The sequence below is a fragment of the Doryrhamphus excisus genome, chromosome 9 (genome assembly GCF_030265055.1).
Source record: "Doryrhamphus excisus isolate RoL2022-K1 chromosome 9, RoL_Dexc_1.0, whole genome shotgun sequence".
In the NCBI taxonomy this organism is placed as follows: domain Eukaryota; kingdom Metazoa; phylum Chordata; class Actinopteri; order Syngnathiformes; family Syngnathidae; genus Doryrhamphus; species Doryrhamphus excisus.
The window spans coordinates 7878748-7904820 of record NC_080474.1 but is presented as its reverse complement, the minus strand read 5'-3'; the positions used below and the strand labels follow the sequence as shown (position 1 = coordinate 7904820).

At 40.4% G+C, this 26073-nt stretch overlaps 1 protein-coding gene across 1 annotated transcript in view; it reads right to left on the bottom strand.

Annotated features, from left to right (window-relative positions):
* The window catches only part of dars1 (aspartyl-tRNA synthetase 1), a 32502-nt gene that overhangs the window by 1080 nt on the left and 5349 nt on the right, over window positions 1-26073 (bottom strand). The window contains exons 3-15 of the mRNA XM_058082403.1: window positions 25535-25564; window positions 25232-25289; window positions 23881-23973; window positions 20148-20250; window positions 13460-13562; window positions 12953-13033; window positions 10163-10222; window positions 5158-5269; window positions 3459-3593; window positions 2275-2422; window positions 1762-1908; window positions 1588-1630; window positions 79-159 (exon numbers count right to left, since the gene is read on the bottom strand). Of these exons, the coding sequence (XP_057938386.1) occupies window positions 79-159; window positions 1588-1630; window positions 1762-1908; window positions 2275-2422; window positions 3459-3593; window positions 5158-5269; window positions 10163-10222; window positions 12953-13033; window positions 13460-13562; window positions 20148-20250; window positions 23881-23973; window positions 25232-25289; window positions 25535-25564 (1194 nt within the window). The remainder of the gene's footprint in view (window positions 1-78; window positions 160-1587; window positions 1631-1761; window positions 1909-2274; window positions 2423-3458; window positions 3594-5157; window positions 5270-10162; window positions 10223-12952; window positions 13034-13459; window positions 13563-20147; window positions 20251-23880; window positions 23974-25231; window positions 25290-25534; window positions 25565-26073) is intronic.

The following is a 26073-nucleotide window of genomic DNA, read 5'->3' as shown; positions in this document are numbered from 1 at the left end:
TATCTGAGCTACCAATATTGCTGCTCCGCTTTCTGCATAGCTGGGGGCGCTTCCGTGTGGAGTTGATGGGAGACTTACCGGGTTGTTGGGATCGGGCATGGTGTAGAAAGGTCTCACAGCCAGAGGGTACTTGTCCAGCACGTAGAAGTCGGTATCATACTGAACGCAAAGGGGAAAATAATGATGTATAAAAGATGGCAGCAATACAGGTAGGGAACAAGCTGATGTGTCCAAAGTTTTTCCACAAAGGGCTGCATAAAAAATACAAAATCAAAGGACCCAGGCGGGCACTTCGATATTTGTAGATATTTTCAAGTATAAAAAGTCCCCAAAGACTATTTACATATGTATAAAGCCAAAGATTTGTGTTGATTTGTGTTGTTATTAGTATAAACATAACTTTTTTTTTTTTTACATTGTACCATTTTGCTCTATTTTTCATATTGTTGCTGTTTAAGGGTCTAATTTTCTTTCTATAATGAGCTGGGGGCCTAAAATAACAAATGAGTGGTGGGCTGCACTTTGGACACCTGCCTGATGTAAATACAACCTGATGTCAACTTTCAACAACATATATGTATATTTCTCTACAGTTACAGTCATCCTTTGCCACCTCACGCTTTGAAAACACAACTATGAATCTTTAAAAATCATTGCTGTTTCGTGGTTGACTATGGCCTATTATTAGTTTTAAAGGATGCATATTTAAGCACATGTTGTCTAATTTTGTTTAATGAAACATTTTCCACCAGAAAAATGGGTAAGTGAACTAAAGCGCTGTGATGGTATGTAGTATTCTACACTGGGCACCAGGAGTCAGTAATATTACATTGATAAGCACTTGTATTCAATTTGCGTCTGATTTCTTCTTTACTATATTGGGTAATGATGAGTGCTGGAGTGCTTATAGGGGTGTTGTTCCATGTCCAGAGGGCTCTAATGATGTTAAAAGCTCATATTTAGAAGGTTGTTAACAGGTTTTGTCTGCTTTTAACTCCGAAAAGACTCAATTTATGAATAAAGAATTCTATGCTGTGAAAGTTCTCTTATCACGGTCGGGTCTGGAACCAATTATCCGCAATAAATGTGAGATTACTGTATACTGAAAAAACGTTATTCCTTTTAAATCACGATTTTTGGAATTGTCAGTAAAGGGGCAGTATCATCCATCAATTCATACATCCTCTAAACCAGGGATCCCCATCTACTGACCCGCGGCATGAGGGGGCGACAGATCGTGCTTTTCAGATACCATTAAGCAGCTACACATTGCCCCAAACAGGAAGCAGAATTGAAGTCTGATTAGGTAAGGGGGCAGTAAGGCGTCTTCCATCGATACTTTTAATCTAATACCACACTCACTTCAGGAAGTACCTCACTCTGAGTCGCAGGCAGCGTTTTGGCATCTTTTCTATAACTTAAATATTGCATATTGTAGTATTTGTCTCATTTTGCACAAACCGTGTTTATTTGCGGAATGCATCCAGTAAAGCATAATTCATTCATTACACAACATTATTGGACGAAGAGCTGCTGCCTGTCGGTTGATATCGGTAATGAAGTCAATCGGCCATCTCTAGTACCTACCTTTTCCTTAACAAGGCGACCAAGAAGCTTTTCATTTGGTGTGCTGAAGAACAAAACCAATTTTCTATCAGTAACGTGTCATGTAGCAGCATTTTCTTCAAAACTTTGAGCAAAACTTTTCTATTTCTGATTATGTTTTCATTTCATTTTGTCTGAGGTGTGGCAATATCTGACCTCAGGTCTTCCTCATCGCCCATCTCCACCCCGGCTGCACGCAACATGGCCAAGGCCTCTGTGTACTCAAGCCTCAGAGTGGGCTCCAGGAATTTGAAAGGCTCGCTGAGGAACTGCTTGTTGACCGTCTGGATCTCAGTCTGGAAGCTGATGCAAACAGGCACAAAAGGTTACCACAAACAAGGAATTAGTCGCTCCGCTCATCCATCAATTCGTCCTAAACTGGACAAAATGAACCAAGATGAGCAAGTAATGCTGTCTATTTCTATGTTACTGAATCCCACCACTGGAAGGCAGTGTAACCCCATGAACATCCTCTTTCTGGCAATTACTCCTGCAGGAACAAAACTGACAGCAATATCTGCCAGAGCATACTCTGAAATGCTGAAATGGTTTTGTCAGGAACCAACAAAACCAATTCACATAATGATCCCGTCACAAACCCAAAACTTTCCTCATATTCATTCATGGTTGACATTACAACTCAAAATCACAACAGACAGTCATACTCACTTGTCTCTCAGCCCCTTGAAGATCTGGACCATGGTGTCTGTGATGGAGTCAATCACCTCATGGTAATGGTAATTGAAGGCCATCTCGATATCCAGACCCACAAACTCTGTGAGGTGACGGTGGGTGTTGGAGTCCTCTGCCCTGAAAACTGCAATGAAACAAGAGTAGAAGCTTCATAAATGTTTGTTGTTGATGATGCCGTTGCAAGTACGGCTTTACTTTGAAGTATATCTAGACATCCGTGGATCCAATTCATATGCGAATGAGGACCCAAAGTAAAGGTGTTGTTTGGGTGAGCTCCCTCGTTCCCTCCGGATGACTGGCAGGTCCATTTATGATGAATGACATGACTGTGACCATAACAGCAATAATTAGCTGCCAAACATAATTAGCCATCTAATTGCTGCTGAACATCAGGAGGACAGTACATGTATGCACCCCACGTACATGACCAGCAATTTTAAAAAGCTGCATCAACAACCACATCATGGTTGCATAATTGACAGCGTGTCTAAGGAATATATATACCACATATATTTCTACCAAGGCTGTCAAATGATCCTTAATCAAATTAATTGTGATTAGTCATTTGCTAGTATGTGTGAAATATGGCCATTTATACAGTATTTTTGTTGTGAACAGAAAGAGATAAATGATGTATTAACAACGCCGAATGAACTGAACAAATCGGATCCGACTCAGGATGTTGCATTGTGCCGTAAATTGTGTGCATTGGCACAAAACAACCACGGTCCCACACAACCTAATACCTTGACCACATGATTATTAATTGTCAAGTCATTTTTACGTGTACTGCAAGGCAATAGTACGTGCATTGTTGGTATGAGTATGGTATTGTTAGATGGGTGTGCAAGTCCTGGCTTTGGTGCTGCATGACATGATGTGACAGCAGGCATTACCCTGATATGTTCTTTAATTCCTGTATTTGCAAGGAACAAGATAAGACAAGATACTGTACTCTAAAGAGCAGGAAGGAGGCTAAAAAACTAGAAAAAAACAGACCTCAGATCATGATCACTTAACAGAAAATCACAAGAAGACATTACAGAAATGGACACATCTAGAGAAGCTTTTGGTATAAATCCCATTTCTATGTAGAGATCACAACAGTTAATATTCTACATGTTTCATCACGCTGGTGTTGCTTGCTGTTTAAAGTTTACCTGGACCCACACAGAAGACCTTGTCAAAGTCAGCGCAGATGCACATCTGTTTGTACAGCTGTGGAGACTGGGCCAGGTAGGCGCTGGTCTTAAAGTAAGACACAGTGAAGACGTTGGCACCACCTTCGCTGGCAGCTGGAGGTAAACAAAGACAGCTTTAGCGAGGGGAAGAAGGCTTGGCTCGCTCACAGTTCAATTTGTTTGAATAGACCCATGTTAGATACAGTATTTATCACAAAATATGACAAGCAATGCGAACAAACACATTTTGTGGTTGAAAATAACATATTGTGCCCCATACTGTTGCAAAGTGTCGACTGTACGTGTCATGGGTGTTGGCAAACAGGAAGATGTGGTTTTTGCAACAAGTACACTGTGTGGCTTCCCGGTCAAATAAAAGCGGCAGTTTTAAATTTTTAGGCGGCAAGCACAGTCGCTTTCATTGGCTGTTGAAGAAAGAAAGTCTTTCCTGTTTCGTTACCGTTCTTTTTTTTAATCATTGCCCAAGAATTGACAGATTGTAGGCAATGTGTTGTGCAATTTTTTAATATTTTTTAGAATGGGGGTGAATACTGTGCAGGATTTCATCTTCCCAGGCCAGATATGGTTTCATGTTTTCTATGGTAGTTCACCGTAGTACGTTATGTTGTATTGGGATGGAGTACAGTAGCAGGAAGGCATATTTTATATTAGAATAAGCTGTATTCGCCTTATATGTTACCACACTATGAATGTGACTGTTACAAAGAAAAATTATAATTATGTTATCGAAATAAGCATAAAAAAGAGAAGACAAACTAACCATACATGATAATATTAGTTACTTCCAGAACAGGATGGCAAAAGCTTTCTTTTTTTTTGGAATCGGTTCTAACATTCTGATTCTCCTGGAACCATTTCTTTTTTTTTAAACTTCTGGTGCCTCCATTTGGTGAACATAAAACGAAAAGAGGCGGCGAGTGAGCATTTGTGTTTATCCATTGCAACCACAGACAGTGTCCCTAAAATTGTGTATAGCTATGTTGGTCTTTCAACCAATCAGGTAAGCAAAACAATAAATGATGTGGATCTTATGCCAGCATTAAAGCAGCAAACATATGATAATTTATACTGTCAATACATACAGTAGCCAATTAAAATATCCAGCTAACTAATACGGTGTACTTCATTCGTAAAAAGGTTATATCATTTACAAAAAAACAAAAAAAATACATGGTGACAGACATTTCATCCAAGAACTTAATTTCTCTTCATTTCCTACCTCCTTTCAACCATGCTAACTTTTTATGACCCTCCCTCTCAAAAGAATCGGAATCGAGAATCATTAAGAACCAGAATCGAAACAAGGAATCTGAACCGGAATCACTCAAATTCAAACGATGCCCAACTCTATACCTGACTTACTTCGGCAATATCGTCATGTAATACCAGAATGTCAAAATAGTCGACACTCTGAGGTATAGTACAGGACAGTTTTGTAAAAAAGTGGATTGTCTTTTTGTTGTGTTCTTTTTTCTTTCTTTTTTTTATAACTGACAACAGTTTAGCTTCACCTTTTGACTGGAAACATCAAAAAATGGACAGTTCCTACTACAAATCAAGCTGTTAAACTGTCAAGTGACGACTCAGTTTAGTGGGTAATGATATAGAAAGGATTGATGTCAAAGATTTCCCACGTGTGTGTGTGTGTGTTTGGCACCTGATATGATTTTAGGTGTCTGGATCTCCACAAAACCCTTTTTGGTGAGGGTATCTCTGAAGAGCTGGCACACTCCCGACTGCAGACGAAAGATGGCCTGGCTCGTGGTGGTCTTTGGGAGAGACAAGCAACAATGACCACAATTCGCTGTCATGAATTTGCTATGTGAGTTACTCATAAACGGAAAGCAAACACAGGAGTAAGAATTGAACAGTAAAAGTAAAACAAACAATTAACCAAGATTACTGTAAAATGGTCTTGTAAAATCCCCCACAGTGCGACAGTTAAACGGTGCGTCAAAACATAACTAAACACTGCCCTACTGGCTTTCAAACGGCAGACACTCATGAAGGAAGGACCTCACCCTTTCGGTGTGTGTTCAATTTAAAACTTTCATTTTGCTCGAACATTTGTGACCAAAATAAGTCTCGGATTTCATATGGCTCAACGGCGCACCAAACAAACTAGTGCATTAGCCCACACTAAGCATCCACGTGTTGCTGACTCATGTGATGGATCATGGCTCTATTAAAATTGGGACACTAGAGACAGATTCAAGTCGGGGAATCCTGTAATCTTGTGTACGGCTGCAAAGAAAGTTTCAAATGCCAGAACTCTGATTAAACAAAAGGGGAGGAACACTACTGAATTCAAGATTTCATTACTACCAGCCACCAGCAGGGGAAGGTCTTGTGTAAAGGAGACATGGTATGCTACTAAACCTCGTTTCTCCTCCTTCAGACCCTCCCGTCACACTCCAAAAATATGTAATGTCATAGCGACATGGACTGTAAATGCTGTGACTTTAAATTATGATTCAAGTTAGCCACAAATGTGTTGTGCAGTGAAATCTGGAGTAGTAATAGTTGTTCTTATCAATGAACTTTAATGCACTGAAACCTTGCCGTTTCATGCTGTACTGAGAAGAAAACAAGGTGAAAAATAATTTAGTCTAATTATAGTGTCATTTTATTGACTAAATGCATTCACGGTCATTTTGGTCACCCGACCCTTTGCCAGAGTCACCCTTTGCAGAGAAGTTGCCCATCCGTTGTTTGGATTAACCTTTAATAAAAAATGCATGCATCCATGAAAGTTAATTCACAAGGAATAATGTGTCACTAATGTAAGTGATAGTTTGTTGACGAAAAACAATCTTATCATAATAGAGAGCAAACAAGTGGAAAGTGCATCTTAAGTGTATTTAAGGTTTTAAAATGGAAAATAAGCACATATTGTTTATAGTTTATGCAGACTTGTCCATGTAAATATGTAAGTTTGCAGCCAGTGGATAGTCTATGTTTCGTCCATTGAGAGGTGGATGGGTAGATGCACAAACTATGAAAATGATAATGGTTTAATTTTATTTGAACATACATACAAGTTACATTGGACTATATCACATAGTACAAATCGCAGTTTCACATGTGCAAAAGGAGGACGAACCAAAGCACATACTGAAATGTTGTGGGCTTTTTGCGTTGTTTGTGCGTGTAAGAGTTGTTTTTTCCTCTCTTGTAGAAAAGTATTGTATGACATGTTGACATGACATTGTTTTAATTATGCACGATAACTAAGTATTCAAATTTTAATATCTGCGGTATTAGAAATAAAATACTTGTATGTTCTCTATACACGGCATTATGTATTATCCCCCTGTATTATCTTTTTTGCTGTACATTTAGCAAATTAAGATTACTTTTATAGTCAAAAATAACGGCGGTAACTAATTTATTTCGTTAATTACGTAAACTTTTTAGTGTAATTCACGCATGCACATCACTGCAAGCCACCCCGCTCTCTTATGAGGACAGAAGGGGGCATAGTGTAGCTCCCCACAGACTCTGTTGCCTCTTCATAACTTTATTCTGAGCTGAACACATCAACAACAGTATAATCCAAACACCATTTATGTATCTCAACTCTAAAACAAACATTGTATCTACTCCGTTGATCATCGCAACACTTGCTCACAAAACAGATCCCGAGATGCTTTCACTGACACCCCGAACATTACAACGTCTTTATTATGCGTGCATGTGTGGTGTGAATCAGGCGCCACCGACATGGCCACCGACAAATAGTCGAAATTGCACCAGACATTACATGTAAACTGGAAATGACAATATTTTTAAAAAATACTTTAAACATTAGTACAAAGACTGTTTTACTAGTGTCCGTTCTCTTTTGCTACTTTAAGTTAACATGTGATTAAACGCAGCTCCCATTTACGACACACCATGGGGACCAGAATGCACCAGGGCAGCCGCACAAGTTTCAGAGTAGTCTTAACATTTGATGTTCAACTAACAGTGAGCGCTTATAAACGTGAGTGACCTGGTTATTTCTCATTCCTTCAATGCTAGACGCTGGTTGCACCGTCATATTGGAGCGTGTTGGGATTCGGGCGCCAAGCTGGTCGCAAACTGCTGAGCGAAGTTAGCCATTGGCACTAATTGATATTGTTAGCATGCTATTTCAGTGTGTTTAGTGTACTGCCTATAGCTGAGATGTTACGTTATTGTTCATTTGGGTTTATGTTGCTAACTGCTGGCTTTATAAGCATTGCAATCGGGTAGATGAATATTAATTATTCATAATAACATATAGTTAAAGCCAAATTGAACCAATTGACTATTTGAGAAGTATGTATCAAACTGGTAGCCCTTCGCATTCATCATCAGGACCCAAGAAGTAACTCTGGGTTTCAATAATAAAAAAAAGAAATGCAAAACAATAAGTGTATATTATTGTCTCTAACTTTGCAACCCTAAAACTAGCCTGTTTGCCTGTGTATCATTCCGCAGAACTGAGTAGACCAACTGTTAAGAATGGACAGTGGTTCTATTACTTTGCGGAATGAGGACAATATAGACAGATTCCACCAGGGAGTCCTTTAATTATGTGTATTACTTGTGTAACTCTGGGTCTGTTGCCTTTCTTCGTGTCTTACCAAGTACTGTGCTTTCTGAACATGATGTGCGCTCAAGTTAAGCCAATTGCCATAAACGATACTGTGACATGGTGACACTTGCAAACTTGACCATTATACTATTATCTATCAATTACTTCAGTCATTATTTAACCCAGACAAAGTACGTACGTAATGAGGTGCCCAAACCTCAGAACTTGAGCAAACCGATACGACTCATTAGGAACATTATGACCTATGCTACCTGTTGAATACAGGAAAACAACCGTAAAAGCGTCGTTCGTGCGCCTCAAGTATGTATGAAATGAGTGGGTGTCTGCATACTTTGTACAGTGTCTATGCCTAACTGACGTTTTTTTTTTTTGTTTTGTTTCCCTTCTTTAAAGCAACAGAAAATGAACCCAAACCAAAAGACGGTACTGTCTGTACTGCGGTGGTAATTTACCACAGACAAGTTTCATGTTTCAACATTGACTGAATATTTCTCCTGGCTTGCAACCTTTCCTTCATTTTATTAACTTATCTGGTGACTGTTTTCTAAAAGATCAGTTGTGTGTTATTGGATGTGGCAGGCACTGCTGCATATTGAAGTATACAAAGCTGTGCGTGTGTGACACACAAGAAAAAAAAAAGATTGAACACTCGCTGCTTATATGCATACAATCAAAAAGTCAAAGTAATGCTTGGGACGAACAAGCACAGATTTGGCCACTCAACAAGAAAACAGCAGCTCTGTCTAGCTAATTTGCACAATCTAAATTAAATCAAGGAACCTTTTTCCACCGTGCTCAAACAAAGCGCATTGTGTTTAAAGATGGTTGCAGCAACATCACTGGGGAGGGTTTTATGGTCCCCTTTCCGAGTGTCAGTCTGCCAGTGTGGGAACCACTTTATAGCTTCACTGAACTCAAAGTGCTACAGGAACAGGTGGTGTTGTGAGACGCAGTATTTGTGGTTGTGGTGTTAGTGCTTTACTCCATGGTGTGTGTGCATGTGCATCTGTGTGTAGGAGGCACAGATTACAACAAACATCTTTCCATCTAAAGTTGCTCACCTAAACACAACATCCCTCCCACATAGATTTATTGCAGAAGTGATTTACAAGGCATTGATAGAAACTTGTGTGCTTCCCTTTTCTAAGCATAGGGAATATTTAACATCTGTGGAAACTTTTCTTCTTCAACTGAGAAATGGTTGCATTAATAGAAATTTAGGAATTTATTTAAAAGCGCACTATTTTCATGGACAATTTCTATACTGTGTAAAACAATGAAGACTGAACCTATCCCTAACATCACACCCACTATTAGCAGTTACATTATTTCCAAAGCAGTAATGAATACAATAAAAAAGGATTGTATGCGACTTGCATAGAGTAAAAAGTACATTTTTTAAAACAAAAACTGTAAGAACACCACCATCGGTTAGCATATGGTACCAACAAAACAGACTGCACAAGTAAATGTCTGACAATTACAAATTAAACTGCATAAAAATTGGGAGGGGAAAAAACATTGAGCACTAAGTATGATCGGGTTATCATTTGTTTTTGTTTTTTTAGGAGCATCATGGCACCGCTCTTAACTACATTAAATTCACAAGAGAAGACAAAGCCAGAGCCAGATGCAATCCCGAACTGTAGAAACATATCAAACAACCTTAATTCAAATAGGTGGAAAATTATACATGTGTATTTAGTCAGCTACAATCTCCAAGATAGTCATAATTACTGTCCTTATTAAACAACACATGTCTCAGTGCCCACAGGCATCATATAATTATAGTTGTATATTACTTACACAGTCAACGGCAGAGGCGTACTGCATAACACTGCATAACAAAAAGCATCGGTATGATCAATTTGTTTGCCTAATTGCATCACAAGCTGAACTCAATGAATATTGTCACCATTTGTGAAAGTAAATCTCTAACTAAGCCAAGTGTCTAGTCTTTCTAAGAGGCCTTTTGGCAGCCTGGGAATGATTTGTGATGATGCGACTTTTAAGGCACTGAAGTTCTTTCGCTAAGATACACATCTCTCTTCATAGAAGAGGTCCCTTGACAACAACTTACCCTGAGATCAATCACTCTGTTGTCCAGTTTGGTGTCCTGGTTGACAGTGGCTCTGCCTTCCTGTGGGAAGACATAAAAGCTGATGAGGTGTGTATGTTCTTTTTGGAAAAATCTTTGCGGCCACTGATGCACTGATGCACAAGAGATGCTTGTCATGAAAACCTTTACTTCAAATATCAGCTTACAGGCTGCTAAACGGTAAATTCTAAGAAGGGTAATGGATCCATGTAGCATCGCACTGAAACAAAAGACACCTGAAACTGGAGAAGAAAATGCAAAAACAACCCCCCCCCCCCAAAAAAAAATAAATTGTAAATTTTTCATCGCAAGGAACCAGAGTTTCCAGGGTCATGCATGTCTGGCTTCCTGAGAGGACCCGCTGGGGTTTGAGCTAATAGCCTGTGTAGTCACATCCTGCTCCCAACAGCCCAATGCAGAGGGACAAAGGGTTAGACAGGCGGGCAAACAGGCCAGAGTCTCTGAGGGCATCATGTGCTTCAAGTATGCCAATGCCATGTTAGCTCCCAGCAGAAAACACTTGCTGCAACTGCGGATGTTAGCCTGGTGATTGCACAAAAAACAGCCACTGGGCTGTTGAAAGGGGTTTAATTATAATATATCAACAGCTATTGGGTATAAAGAAAAGCTTATTGTGGTGCTGAAACAAATAGGTTAAATTTAGTTCAAAGTCAACAAGGTTTTTTTTGTTTGTTTTAAAACTTTAGGCTTATAAATACCAGTAATTCTGTATTTGTAGAGTGTGCATGGTAAAAAAAAAAAAGGCAACATTTAGTGTCCGTTGCAAATCAAAGACCAAGAGCGTTGGTGTGAACGGGCATGTATAAGCAATACATCGCTCTCAAAAATATATCCAAACATGAACATTGAGAGGCTTCAGTGATACCTTGAAAGGTCATGATGGAAATGTGACTGCTGTTGCTGTGACATCATTTTCCAGCATAAGTGTGTTTGGCCACAATAACAAAAGGAAATGGAGCTATATCACTTGTTCCATTTTTGAAAATGAAGCACTATCAGTATGTCCAAATATTATTTTGAATGCTGTCATCAGCCACAGACGTGTGCACTGAACAGAATCTTGGTTAATGTGCGACAAGCTCATACCATTATCTACAAATAGCAACTCAAATTGAATTCACTACTGCATGCATAAAAGCATCTAATGATGCTGCATTAGAGCACAAAGCACTCTAATTAGATTTCTTCGTGCTCTTCAAGGATAAATGCATTTCAAATCACCATCTGAATGCTAGAGAAAAATCAAGAGGTGCCTGAACATGACGGATTTAATTTTCTTGAATTACCAATGTATCATTAAAAGCACCTTCTTTATTCTAAACTAATAATGTTTCATATTAAGACAAATTAAGCTTTAAATGTTTGCACATTAATTTTCTATTTCTACCGCTTATTCTCACGAGGGTCATGGGGCTGCACTGGAGCCTACCCCAGCTGATTCCAGGTGAGAGGCGGGTCCACCCTGGACTGGTCCACCAGCTGATCGCAAGGCATATATAGACAACCATTCACACTCACATTCATACCAATTTAGGAGAGAGGTTTAAATGATTGTATTACTGCTAATTCATCCACCACACAGTTGTGGCATAAAAAACATGCTGATTAAACAGCATGATCATTGCACAGGTGTGCCTTCGGCTGGCCACAATAAAAGGCCACTTCAGAATGTGCAGTTTTATTGTAGGGGTGGGGGTGGGGGTGCGGGAGGTATCTGGTGAGACCACTATTTGCCTCAAATATCGTAATTCCTAATTTTTCCCATGTTAACACTGTCAGGTTGGGAACCAATTAAGTGAATTTCCACAAAGTAGTCTTCCTTATTTAATCAAGTACTTTTGTCATTGGAGCACCTGTTTACAACCTTCTAAATACAGTTTTTAATATTGGTAGAACCATCTAAACATGAAATAACACCACCGTAGTTACCTTTACACTCTTATTACCCAATATAATAGACATAAAACAAGAAAATAAGGCATATTGTATAAGGCACAAGTAACACATAATTAATTTCCTGTTCTGCACAGAACTTCCTGCGGTGGCAATTGTCTCTTCAATTCAACATAAATGACACCTAGTGATCAGTGTAGAATACTCCAAGTCATCACAGTGTTTGAATGCGTGATCTGAATGCCTTCTATTTGTATTTTAGTTCATTTAGGTAAGTTCTTGCATGAAGTATCGCTTTTTACGGTCAAAAAATGACACTCTAGTGAGGTATTTTTGTTGTCACCGTTATATTTGTCAAAACAAAAGTACCTTTACTTGTACCAGGCATTAAAAAGAACAAGAAACTGAAGAAATGGGGATGGTCTATTTTTTTTTTTTCCCATGACTGTATGTTTGTTCATCAATAGGCCATATTCAACCACAAAACAGATCATTTATTAATATATTTTGGGAAAAACATGACAGAGACTGCGAAATGTGAAGCACAAGTGGCAAGAGTTGGCCAATCCAGAGCACTCCAGATATACTCAGTGGGTAACATGTCAGGTGAATATGCTGTCCATGCAAGAATCGTGATGTTTCCAGTTTCAGGAACTGTGTACATACTCATAGCCTTGCAACATGGGGCCGTGCATTATCATGCTGCAAAATGGGGTGTTGGTCATGGATTAATTGCAATGAGCCTCATGATCTTGCCACAGTATCTTGTGTACATTCAAAATTCCAACAATATCTTTGCCCATACCACAACCCCACTGCCGCCACAAGCCACTGATCTATCACTGCACTGATCCTTACCTCATCCCCCTCTCCATCAGGCCTAACAGCATCCTCCAACTGCAGGGGAAGACGGGCCTCTGCATGGCTGATAACGAAAATCTGAAAGAGCAAAAGTTCACCTTAATGAGCAAAAACCTCACTAAATGCAATATTCTGTGGGCATTTACAAAGTTGTCCACATCCGTGGAACACATTTTAATACAGGAAGGTAACTTTTATCCTGTGTTCACGAGTTGATAGATGAAAAAAGGCTTTGTTTCATATGAATGCAGCATTTCCCACTGTCGTCAACGGCTGAAAAAGCGATGAAATGCTTCTCACCTCCTTAGGTATTTGCATGTGTGTTGTGTGAATTTGGGTAGAAAATCCAAGAGCTCACACAGGAGTGATACTTGATACTGTACTGTGTAGGTGTATCAGAGATTGCTGTGCTCAAGAGCCAAGTCATTTGCCAACATATTGGATGACAACATAGTGATGTGCAAGACTGATTGACACTGAATGATAAATTGTCCATTAGTCTACCTTCTCAATGTGAAGCTCCACATCCTGTTGGGAACAGCTCTCGATCTTCTGATCCACCTTCCTCACTAAAGCCTCCACATCCACAATACTTTCCTTCGTGATGCTGGTGGGCAGAGATGGAAAAAATACAAATAATTAAATAAATGACATAGCACAAAGAAAAAAAAGATCTGGTGGGAGGCTATCTGCATGAGAACATTTTTTCCATTAAGTGGAACATTTGTTTTGTTTGCGTGTGATGTGCTGCACATTCAAGAGATGGCGGGGGCTGAGACCACAGCTGACAGTATTTGCCAAGTGTCAAGACATATCTACTTTCATTAGGTATAATTAAAGATTGCAGCAGGATAGAAGGCTGTTAAACTGTTCCCACACATCTTAATCAGGCTATGGGAGAAAAAAAATAAAAGACATGTGCACACTCGATATAAAACCTCCCATCTAAAATGTTGGTGCGCGTTAAAAGCTTTGATAAAAGTATGCTGGCATCAGCCAAGAACTACAAATGGCCGTGCTTATTTACACTGATAGTTTATATAATGGTTGCTGCCCTTACAATTATAACAGCTAATCTTTAAGATGTTTTTTACAAACCTACATTCATTTTCATTGGTCAACCTGAAGCTCATCTCAAATAATTTGTTGAATTTGAAAAGGGCGAAGTCCACTCAGACTGTCTAGTTCTACCAGCTGTGAAATCATGGTAACAAGCCTCAACAGAGAACGATAAGCCCACCCAGACTTTGGGGTCTAACAAGGTACAAGGGATCTCTAAAGTGAGACCATAAACTGTTGGTGTGAAATGAAACTGTGCGTGTGTGTTTAATGAAAAAAACAGGGTGCCTTTTGTTCCAAGTGAAAGGTCTTGGTGAATGTGTTTTCTCAATAACCACATATGTGTTACAGAATCCAGAACAGAGTGGAAAATATTCCATTCCTAACAATATCAAAGCAGATACTACACGGTTCATGTCTGTATTGTCAAGGCCAGGAGCCTGAACAACGTGATTTCTTGCCATTCTGAGCAAATATGAAACAAAAATTAATAAAACAGTTTTGTGGTTGAACACAGCCTATTATTAGTAAATAAGTAAACAAAGGCCTATTTCAGCACATTTTACATATTTATTGCCTAAATTATCACAACAACAGGCTTTATTGTAGGTCTGAATTATCTAAAAACTGACACAATAATCCCTAATAATCCCTGTAACATGCTAAAACTCAAATCTGAAGTCCTGACGTCACTTCCTGTTCAAGCCCCCCTACCACAAGGACACATTTACAGCACAACACAACATGAGTCTTAGTTACATCATGGAAAAATGATTAGACCAGCCTTGTTTCCTCTGTTTATTTGCTCACTTTTAATGCCTGGTAAAGCTAATGGTACATTTGTTTTTACAAATATAATGACAACAAAAATAGCTTGTATGATTGTAACCTAAGAGTGTATATCCATGCCCATGGTTTTCTTGATAATAACCATACTGTAAGTTCTTGCGTCAATAGCTGTGGCTTTGTACTGCAAAAAAGTGATTTTAGCCATAACAAGTGACCACGAGGAGATACGACGGCAGAGAAATTAACACTGAGCAATTTGTGAGGTCTGATTTTTTTCTAATTAAAAAAATAACAATTGTGCACAGATTCCTTCATCCTCTGCATGGGTGACGTACGCGCATTGGTGACGTAAGCGATTCGTCGAAACAGGAAAAAAAATCCTTGACTATTTTTTTTGTAATCGAGGTATTCGTATGCTCTGAATAATTGCTGCAGCCCTAGACGTATTCATACGTGTTTTGGCACGATAGGCAAAAAGAGGTAATGACTGTTTACTGCAGCTTTAAGCCGTGGGCCACAAGGCAGCAGAAGTGTTAGAAAAGTTTTATAAGAGCTTGGCATGTATCTTTCCCATAAAGCACTCGACAGGAAGGAGGAAGTGGACAAGCGGAGTGTAAATTTGTGTCAAAGTGAAAGTTATGTGGGTGGTTAGCATGTTGGCCACACAGCCAGGAGATCGGGAAGATATGGGTTCGAATCTCTGCTTAGACATGTGGAGTTCTCCGGTTACTCCGGTTTCCTCCCCCATTCCAAAAACATGCTAGGTTAATTGGCCACTACAAATTGTCCATAGGTATGAATGTGAGTGTGAATGGTTGTTTGTCTATATGTGCCCTGTGATTGGCTGGCCACCATTCCAGGGTGTACCCCGCCTCTCGCCTCACCTAGAGGGTAAATGGCATAGAAAATGAATGAATGAAGTGTATCTTTTCACAAAAAGCTGTTTTTCTCTCTTTTTGTTGGGAACTGATATTGTCCTAAAACTACTCTATCCATATTCCATGTTTATATAGCCCTAGAACACAACATTATATGTGCCTTGAAAGATCTAAAATAGTCTAAAATGGCCGGGTACTGGAGGGGGTGTCTTTTGAAAAATATCTGGTCATGAATGAGTTCATATATTGGGGTCTCGTTTGGCCCCAAAACAGCTGCTACAATAATCCTTTTCCCTCTGTTAGTCAAGTTAGATAAATACATCCAATATTAATGACTTCCACTGAAAGGCCCTGAGGTAGAAGACAATTGCGGACATATGGAGGTAAACACTGATTAACACAGGCCTGGCAGCTGGAAAATATCCTGACCATAGAACATATGTTTGATTTCTTTAGACTTAGAAGTGGCATTGACCACTGCTTAAGAGCTTGAACGAAACTGAGCCTGCAGCGTGTGACGATCATCTAATTAAACTGCATGTGAGAAGAGGAGACATTCAATCGACAAAAGAAGATTTGCCCAGTAATATAATCACCGCCTTCAACAGTGAGGATTTAGTTGTAATCCTGAGTATTAGCTTGTCAATCATCAAACGAAAGTTTGCAAAGTTGGACATGACACGAAAGCCCGGAGGAGTGATAGCCACACCTGTTTTAAGATCTAGATAAAGCACAAAAAGGAAGGAAATTTGTGTTTAACAATTAAGTCTTTGTTGTAACAGTGCTTCTTGGCAATAAATCATACCACTGGAAAGCCTTTTTATTACGCTTTCAAATGCCGCCACATTTGTAAGAACCATGCATATGTGGGATGAGCTGCTGAGCCGAGTGAGTGGGTAGCGCCCATGAAAAATGTGCCAAATATTCTCTGCCAAAGCCAAACAGATTATTATGCTATTGACTCTTGTTTGCTGCTTGATGGATTGGATGATTGCAGTTTGAAGAAAAAAGCCTTATTGGCAATTTAACAATTTATTCATCTAACAAGCAGGAGCCTTAGTAGCGTGCGGAAGAACCATACACAGCCACAACAGCCTGGCAGCTCCTCCTTCTGCTGGGCACCGGCCCGGCCTCATACTGCTGTGGGATGGGATCCCATTCTTCAACCAGCATTTGTTGCAAGTCGGCCCACGTGGCCCTCAGCTGATCCCACAAGTGTTTAATGGCATTGAGGTCAGGACTGCTGGCAGGTCATTCCATTCTCTACATTCACAAATTCTGGAGGTCATCTCTGATGGTTTCAATTTTCTGAACGTTTTGAAGGTGCACATACGTAATACTTTCTGCTTGATTGTGTTGCGTGCACTGGCACCTCCAAGGTTTTGGGGGGTGGGCTCAGGACTAAGTGCATGTCTGGAGAGTGACGAGGCTGTGTCTACGGCTGTATTCAGTGTGCCAGGTGATATGTCTGTTGGTCACTCTCCGAGAGGGGATGGAAGGACATTCATTTTTCCTAATATTTCCCAGAATTAACTGGCAAAGTCCCAAAGATGGTCTGGTTGATTGTGATTGATGGGTTGGCGACCCCTGTGCTCGAGGATAGAAATGGGTTTGCCAATGGTTGCATTTGGATCTCTCTATACATTGAGACAGGAAGGGAAATTCCACACTACACCATCACGCTATCTCCACCATCGGCATAGCATTCTCTGCATTGACACCACACTTTGATCCAACTGCCAGTGGCAGAATCTGTACTCATCTCTGAACCTAACGTTCCTCTACTGCGCAAACGAGCCTGACGGTTAAAGGGATAGTTTGGGATTTTTTGACATGAAGTTGTCCGACATCCCCATCAACAGTGTAGTGCATCAACAGTGACTTAGACGAGTTCCGGTTGGATTTTGGTGATGAGGAACATTGTTCTGGTTAGTTGGTGAGGCCTCTTAAATAAAAAGCATATCATAGAAACGGCTTTTCCAAAAAAAATCAGACCTCACAATCACTCTGCATTACTTTCCCTCCCATTGAGAGAGTCTCTTTTTTTACACATATTGTTTTAAGAAGTCAAACTCTTGACTTCAATAGCACACACCAACTGCCCAGAACTACGTTACTCTTCATTGCTCGCGAGACAAAGTGAGGGGTAAGTCACCGCCGATGCCCTATACTGCTGATGGGGATGACATGAAACTTCATGTCTGTTCCCTTAAGTGCAAACACGTCACGCCTCCTGGAAACCATATGAGACCAGAGACTGGCTTGTTGATTGGATTGTCTTGGAGGCCTTGACTGCAAATCTGTAGAAGACACCCAACGGTACATGAGTTCTGACAGGGTGAAGAAGCGCGGTCTGTCACCGACATCCACCCATTTTCTGGAACTTCCCTTTGGACATGGCACTCCAAACATTGCCGCAATTTTGGCTCAGCGGAACGCCAGCTTCAAATCTCCCTAACCAAGGTCAGTCAAACGTGGCATGCCAGTTCTTGAAGCAGACACCGACTGTAGGATGGACATACCTGACTGCCAGCAGCTCAGGGTACCAGAAGCTCAAAACAAGAGCCAAGAGCAACAGCAATAGAAGATGTTTGGCCCTAACAGAGATGATTTGACACATTTTTAATGGGTGCAAGTCACTGCTCATCTCACAAATGCGTACTGGATGCCTTACGAAAGCAGCACCATCTAAAAGGGTAATAAACAGGCTCTCGACAGTGTACAATTTATTGCCAAGAAGCACTGTTACGACAAAGACATAACTGAGCAAACACACATTTCCTTACATTTTGTACTGTGTTTATATCATGTGATTAACATTTGGATTGCCATGGCTCGAGGTGACTGGCTTTGGTGAGTTGCAACTTTGTCCTAACTTTCAATCATGGTATGTTTTGCAAAACAACCTAACTGACCAACCACAATGTTGCACAACCAGATAGAGGAAGTACTTTAAAGAATGTTTTGTACAAATATTGACAACTGTATTGGAGGAGGGGGCGGCTAGCAGCTATAACTGATTATACAGTGTACACAAGGAAAGTCTGATGAAAGGAAATATGAGGGAACCGAGCAGTTATTACTGATTATGAAGGCATTATGAGAGGGTCTGTCTTCCAATCTGTGTTTTCAAAATTGGAAAGGCAACCTGTCAAAAGATGAACAATCAAGGTGGATGGGTAATTAAGGCGAGTCTAAAGGCGATCTAGTTTACTTCCCAATAGCTGGATTAATTTATTACAGGCTGTCCAAAGGCTGTTTGTCCATCATACATCGGAGAAAGGAGCACACAACATGTTTTCTTCTTCGATCATCGGTGTATGAATAGAAAGTGGAGCTGTTTTATAATGATTGCATGGAGTGGGTCAAGTAAGTGAGAGGAACTATCAATCGCAAGGTCAGGGGAGTCTGACACAAACATACGCAGGTCACTGTGCTCAGACAACTTAACACGTTCTCCGAAACTGCTGGCTAAAACCGAACATGGTACATATATTATTATATTATGGTAATATTAAGTTAATAAAAAACAGCGGCAAATACCATTCCATTCCACTCATAAAACATGTCAATGATAACAATTATGAGGATGCGGATACCACATTATTTTTAAATACCAACTTAGTAACATTTTATTAATGTGGACACAAAAGGTAACCATTGTGAGTGGACATTGTTCAGCCCCATGTAATGCAGAGAGGCTTACCTGGTGATCACAACAGTCTGCAACCTAAATGTGACCATTGTCACTGCTTTTCATGCACCGTTTCAATGATTTTGACAAACGAGACTGCACAGTTTTCATCTGAGCCCCGAGGGGGCACTGTCAGGTGTCGGGGGAGTGAGAGGCGGGCTGTCTATACAATAAAATTTCCTGTTAGTGTCTTTTTTCATGTTTGTACAATGCTGGTGCCAGCAACTCAAACAATGGTTTGGACTGAAAAATAATTATTGCAGATCGTCAATAGTATTTAAAATCGGGAGTTGAGGATATAATAAATGATCGAGCAGATTTTGATCTCGCAGATTAAAGGCAGTTTTGCATTTGTATATGATTATTTATCCCTTTTGAAACAACAACCCATCATTTATTTAAACAACTGGACATTTTAAGCACAATATGTGAAAAAGGTGTGTGTGTGGCTTTGTACAGTTTCGAGAAATTCATGAATGAGACCTCCTGTAAGCAAAGTAACTGCTAACAAGACAAATGGCGTTTGGCACTTGTGCATTTCTGGTATGGCGTTGCTGTATCTGCCATCTCGACAGGAACCACTCCATTAAAACGCTGCCGTATCCCCACCCTGTTAAAAGGCAGCTTTTGTGTTAAGTGAAAAAATGATTGATTTCCTCAGCCCACGCCTCTCTTAGAATGTGTGAAAATGGAGCGCCGGACAATTAGGATTCAGGATTTTCCCACCATTGTTTTCCCCTTCTCTGACAGGAAGTACGGTCTATGTACTTACTTTGCAGCAAACTTGACCATCTGCTTGCTGGCACGATCACCCACTGCAACCAGTGCCTGCACGTTAAACTGCTGCTGGCGCAGCACCAAGAAACACTGCTTCCCTGAAAACAAAACCAAGTGATAAAGCTGGAATGCAAACATTTATGGCGATTATGCAGGTGCTGCGTTCGTTCTTAAACAATGCAGGTTTTAACCTGACCGAAGGTGTGGCTTGAGGAGTACTGACTCCCTCACCAGGTGGGAGAGTCGTCCTCATCCTCAACAGGTAAAGTGTCAAACATTTGTGAAGGCAAAATTCTCTTTGAAGGGTAATGAGTGAAGAATGGGTGATTGTTACCTTCCTAACAAACAGACACCTAGCAGGAGAGCAAACACTGTAGCCAACAAATCCTGTGGTAGGAGACAGTCAGACCACCCAGGTACTTTGATGTTTGTTCCCTCTGAGGAGGACGTGTGCTTGGGATAATAGCAATGCCATAATCCCACCACAGCAGATGCACCTCATCCTAGACTGAATCAGGATGTTATTCTGTTCGCACGGACATCCTTACAATGATGAGAAAGAAAGGGGACATGACTTTTGGGAAGAGACCCTTGACTTTGGAAGTTATCTTGAGAGGATATGCCTAAGAGGTCATCATTGAGATGTCATTTTTTGACATTATGGATTGTTAACAGCCTGCCAGCCCAGATCAGCAGCTGGCTAACTAGCTTTTTGAATGACTCATGTATTAACCTGTTTATTATTAAACTTTACTAAAACAATTATCCCTAAATATTATAATGATGATAAGAGTGTGTCCAAACAAACAAACTACCCACTCACATGACAAACATGATTAAAGGATTCCCTGGTCGGCATCTGCCTATAGTGTATCAACTCTAAAAGAACGACTAGCTATTTTTCATCAACGCATGGGTGCTTTGTTTGGCTATATGATGACGGACACAGAATCAAACTTGACTTTTTTTGACAACAAAAAACACACGCAAGCATTTCTGAATGCACCCTGATCCGATGAGATTTAAAGTGCTCATGATGAGGTCTGGACGATAGACGATGACGACAGACGATGAATTGGGCAGTTTTACCTTGATAATGAGAAATACATGTTAAATCCCGGCCACTATACACCTTTGCCATATGAAAATAATTGCAGAAAATTTAAATTAACTGCTTTTGTTGATTTATTGACCAACTGCCACACATTACTTTCATTGAAATATAACACACGTAATGGGATGCACCTATTCCACCGATAAAGTCTTCTGAAAAAAAAAATCCAAAAAGTGACAACAACGCTCCATTGACTTAATGTGCTTATCATAGTCACTTTGCATTTCGCATTTTGCTCAACATCATCTTTTGGGAACCCGAATTATCACACCACTTATGACTTAGCAATACACACAACTACACAAAAAGAATGGCGTTGATATCAACCCAAACTACCACAACCAAGTCAGTTAATATTTTACAACAATAATAATAATAATACCATTTATAAATATAACGACTTCCTTATTTCTATTCAATGACAGACATTCCATTGGCATGTTATTTGTGTGTGCCATGTTGGCTTTAGAAACTGGATAGATAACCAGCATCAAAATTATCATTTAGTCAAAAAAAAAAAAAGATCAATGAAAAGACTCATTCATTCATTCATTCATTTTCTACCGCCTATCCTCACAAGGGTCGCAGGGGTGCTGGAGCCTATCCCAGCTGTCTTCAGGCGAGAGGTGGGGTACACCCTGGGCTGGTCGACAGCCAATCACAGGGCACATATAGACAAACAACCATTCCCACCCACATTCATACCTATGGACAATTTGGAGTGGCCAATTAACCTGTTGATTAAGCATGTTTTTGGAATGTGGGAGCAAACCGGAGTACCCGGAGAAAACCCATGCATGCACAGGGAGAACATGCAAACTTCACACAGACATGGCCGAGGGTGGAAATTAACTCCGGTCTCCTAGCTGTGAGGCCTGCATGCTAACCATTTGGTCGCCGTGCAACCCAAATAAAGCATAGAATCCTTAAAAAGTGCTACCATGGTTTCCCATAGAGATGCTTTTATAATGTTTTATTATCTTGCTCTTTAATTATCAATTGCCATCCATCCATTTTTCATACCGCTTATTCTCACGAGTGTCGTGGGTATACTGGGGCCTATCCTAGGCGAGAGGCAGGCTACACCCTGGACTGGTGGCCAGCCAATCACAGAGCACATATAGACCTATGGAGAATTTGGAGTGGCCAATTAACCTAGCATGTTTTTGGAATGGGAGAGGACACCGTAGTACCCGGAGAAAACCCACAAATGCACGGGAGAACATGAATCAAATTAAGGTCTTCCCGATCTCCTGATTTTCTGGCCTATGTACATGCTAACCACTCGTCCACTGTGTGCTCCCTTTTTATTTTTTCTACTTGCACAATCTATTTGTAGGCGCATATGCAAGTGAAATACTGGCACTGTATAGCCGCTTTTTCATTTGAACCACCAGCTGTTTCCTCATCGTCGGTTTCCCTTTTTGTTCAGACTGGATGGTTGGAGTCATGTGACTACAGAGGCTGTACTGTACTGTACCTTGTCTTAAAGAGGAATGACACACACACACAAACATACCATACCAGCACACACAGTCCAAGACTTTTGCTTTTGTTTAAAAAAGAGAATTTACCAATTTGGGCAAAATTACGTCGGTTATCGTGGTAAATTTCAGTTTATCGCCCAGAACTACTCATGACACCAAAGCACCTCTTAACAGTCCTAACCTACTACATGAGTCCTAACTGACATGCTATTACTGACGCGCCAGTAAAACATGTATGTCTCACAACACAATATTTGTGGTATATGCTACTGTTGTGAATATGTCACTTTCTTTGTGTGCATTCATGACTGCTTGTTTGCACCTGGTTGTCGATGCCACCCATAAGTGACCTGAATTGCTCTCAGTCCCTTGTCTCTCCAGCCTCTTGCGGTTGGCCTGTCAGTTTCGGTAGGTATTTTTTTTATGAATCTTAGAATAATAATGTAGGGTTTCCTCCCATGGCTTACAAGTCTTTCATTTCCCAGTATTTTGTGTTACCCATTGACACATTTTAAGGTGGTGAAAATGATGTTTTAATGCTCTGGGTTCGAAATACCTACATATTACCGAGTTACTGCTTATTCTTCTACTTCTTCCACTGCAAACGCGGTTGCCGGTTAGCTTCTGCTCCGCCCCTAGTCCCTCTATCGTGCAGGCATGAGGGAGATACAGCTCAAATCCAGTCTAAATCACCAATACGGGTGATTTTGATATCGTGCATAGAGCTAATATCAATAAATCGGCCAGCCCTACTTTGACGTGATATAAACTTAAATAGTCTTTAAATTAAAATCAGATGTTGGGAAAATACCTAGCATCCCAAAATAAATCTAAGGTGATGAATTGAAAACAGATCAAATAAAACATTAATAACAATGTAACTTCCTTAGCCGGCATAATAATATTTCTTTTAGACCTTTTAGTGTTTCTCAAACTGAAGCGAGTGCCAAGAAGGAAACAAAGGACTAAATCCATTCCGCTCGAAGGATTGGCAGAGAGGGCCTACATTTACAAACCAATTGTCTATCTAAAGATTATCAGAGGTAATTGACCATGGCTTTTGTCTTTGTCTCGCTAAGGAAAGGCTGTTTAAGGTGCGGTGGGGGAAATGTGAAGGATGATCTCACCTTTGGCCCTGCTGGTGTGTACACGGGCACGCAACCAAATCAACTTGTCAGCCTTCTCAGGAGTCATGTCTTTGACCAGCACCAGAGCCCTGTCTGACTCACAAAGGCAGACACACACACACACAAAGAATTACTTCAAAACATGTCATCATAATCCATTTTCCCTCCTCAAGAGTGCAGAATTTTACCCAACCCCTGCATGACCTCACATTAAAGGAAAAAAATGGATATCCATCCTTAAGCTTGTGTATAATTGAAAATAACATTTTCAAAATTACAGAGTTGCCTAATAAGTAAGATGTGCCGGGTAGGTTTGCTCAGAAGCTGCCTGACAGCCCTCCACTGAGACGTTTATGACAAATTGGATTCACGTGTGTCACTGAAAGGCATGTTGTGTCCTTATTATCAGCACGTAGCAGACAGAGAGACTGCACCACAGGAAAAAAATACAGCAGCTGAGAAGTATGTGTCAAACCAAATGAAAGCCTCCCTGCCGGCCACCGTCTACATGGACATGGCCAGGGTCAGCACGCAGGTCAGCAAGAACCCACTTTGGTGACAGCTGAACAGATGCATGGTTGGCATTGGACAGGTCTGACTGTTAGCTTTGTATGAGTTTAGTATCAGCATGCAGAGAACCTTTTTTTTTTAATAGTAGTCAGTTTGAGCCCTATTAATTAGTAAACCAACTAAACTGTGAGAATCTTGATAAATGGTTCGCAATTGTTTTTGTCCCAGCTAGGCACACTATGCAATGGTTTAAGGTGCTCAATGCACCACCAACAGGGCTTCCTCTCTTCTGTTTATGGCTTATGACTTTTTGCCCGCTCATGGGAGTTTCCTGTGTGATGCTGCTTCATATTCATGATGATGTTGGTTTCCACTTCCCAGTTCTGTGCCACCGACAAGTATTGCATTCAGCTGCAACGTCTTTGTACTGCCACATGATGAAAGCTAGCAAACAATGTTTGTGGATATCATAGACGTGTTGGGGCGGAGTCTGGAATCGAATGCTTGTCACCAGAGTGCAAATATCGGAGCTTGAGATGCAGGCCAATACAATCAGATACTGTTTTGTTTTGTTTTTTTTGCTGATATCAACCCGGTGACAAGTATTAACATAGGATCAGGACATCCTTAAAAATGGACGACTATTGCTGTTTGTTTGATGAGTAACATCACTTTACAGTAATATCACCTTTTCTACCATACCAAACAACAAAATAATTAATACAAAATTGTGCTGATATCGGATCAGATGGATATTGGTAACAGATAGGAAGTGAAAAAGTTTGAGTTAATGGTGCTTGAGGCAAATTGTGGTCACACCAGATATTGACTGGTTACTGACCCAGTTTTTCTTGAGACTGCACCATTGCTGTCACGCCATAACGATCCTTGGCGAAGTCCTGAAACATTTGAAGCAGAGACATCCAAAAGGTTAATTGTCATATCCATCGCTTTTCACCAAAACAAGCTTCCACTCTGCTTTCACGTCAGTGTGGCAAGTACATGCAAGATAACAGATAATGAAGGTCATCTACAGAGAAGTGACAGGTGGGGTGCATGCGGGCGTTAAGACGAGAAGTGCAGGAAAGGTGTGAATCAACAGGTGAGTCAGAGAAGCTGTATGTCAACTTTGGAGGGCACTTACATCTTCCTCCACAGTTTTCTGATCGCCAGCCTGAAACACAAAAGACGTGGTGGTGTGAGCTCAAGTGAATTTACATACGAATAAGCCAGGAGGGTTTTAAAGTACAGTTTGGATCTTCTACGTACTTATTGCGCCACCAAATAGTCAATGAGGAATGGCAGCTGGAGATATTGCTTTGTAATAGGAACATATTCATATATTCTCCACATCTGCGACATCTTGACAGGAAGGCAAATGTGCCTCAGTGTGTGTGGAGAGATGGCGTCGGGGTGAATGTACACTTTCATTTCCTATGCAAATGAGCATGGGTGTATGGAACTGCCTGATGCTGCTCGACTGAATTGGAATCACCTGTCCTTGATATTATAATCCAATCGCATGATGGATGATATTATAATCCAATCGCATGATGGATGATATTAGGGCATCGGCTCAATATAACCTTGCTGAAGCAACCTGTACAATGGTAGTTGACAAAAAAAAGTATGCTCTCAGATGAACCATCAGAATAATGTTCTCCCCCAAGTCCATGCATACAT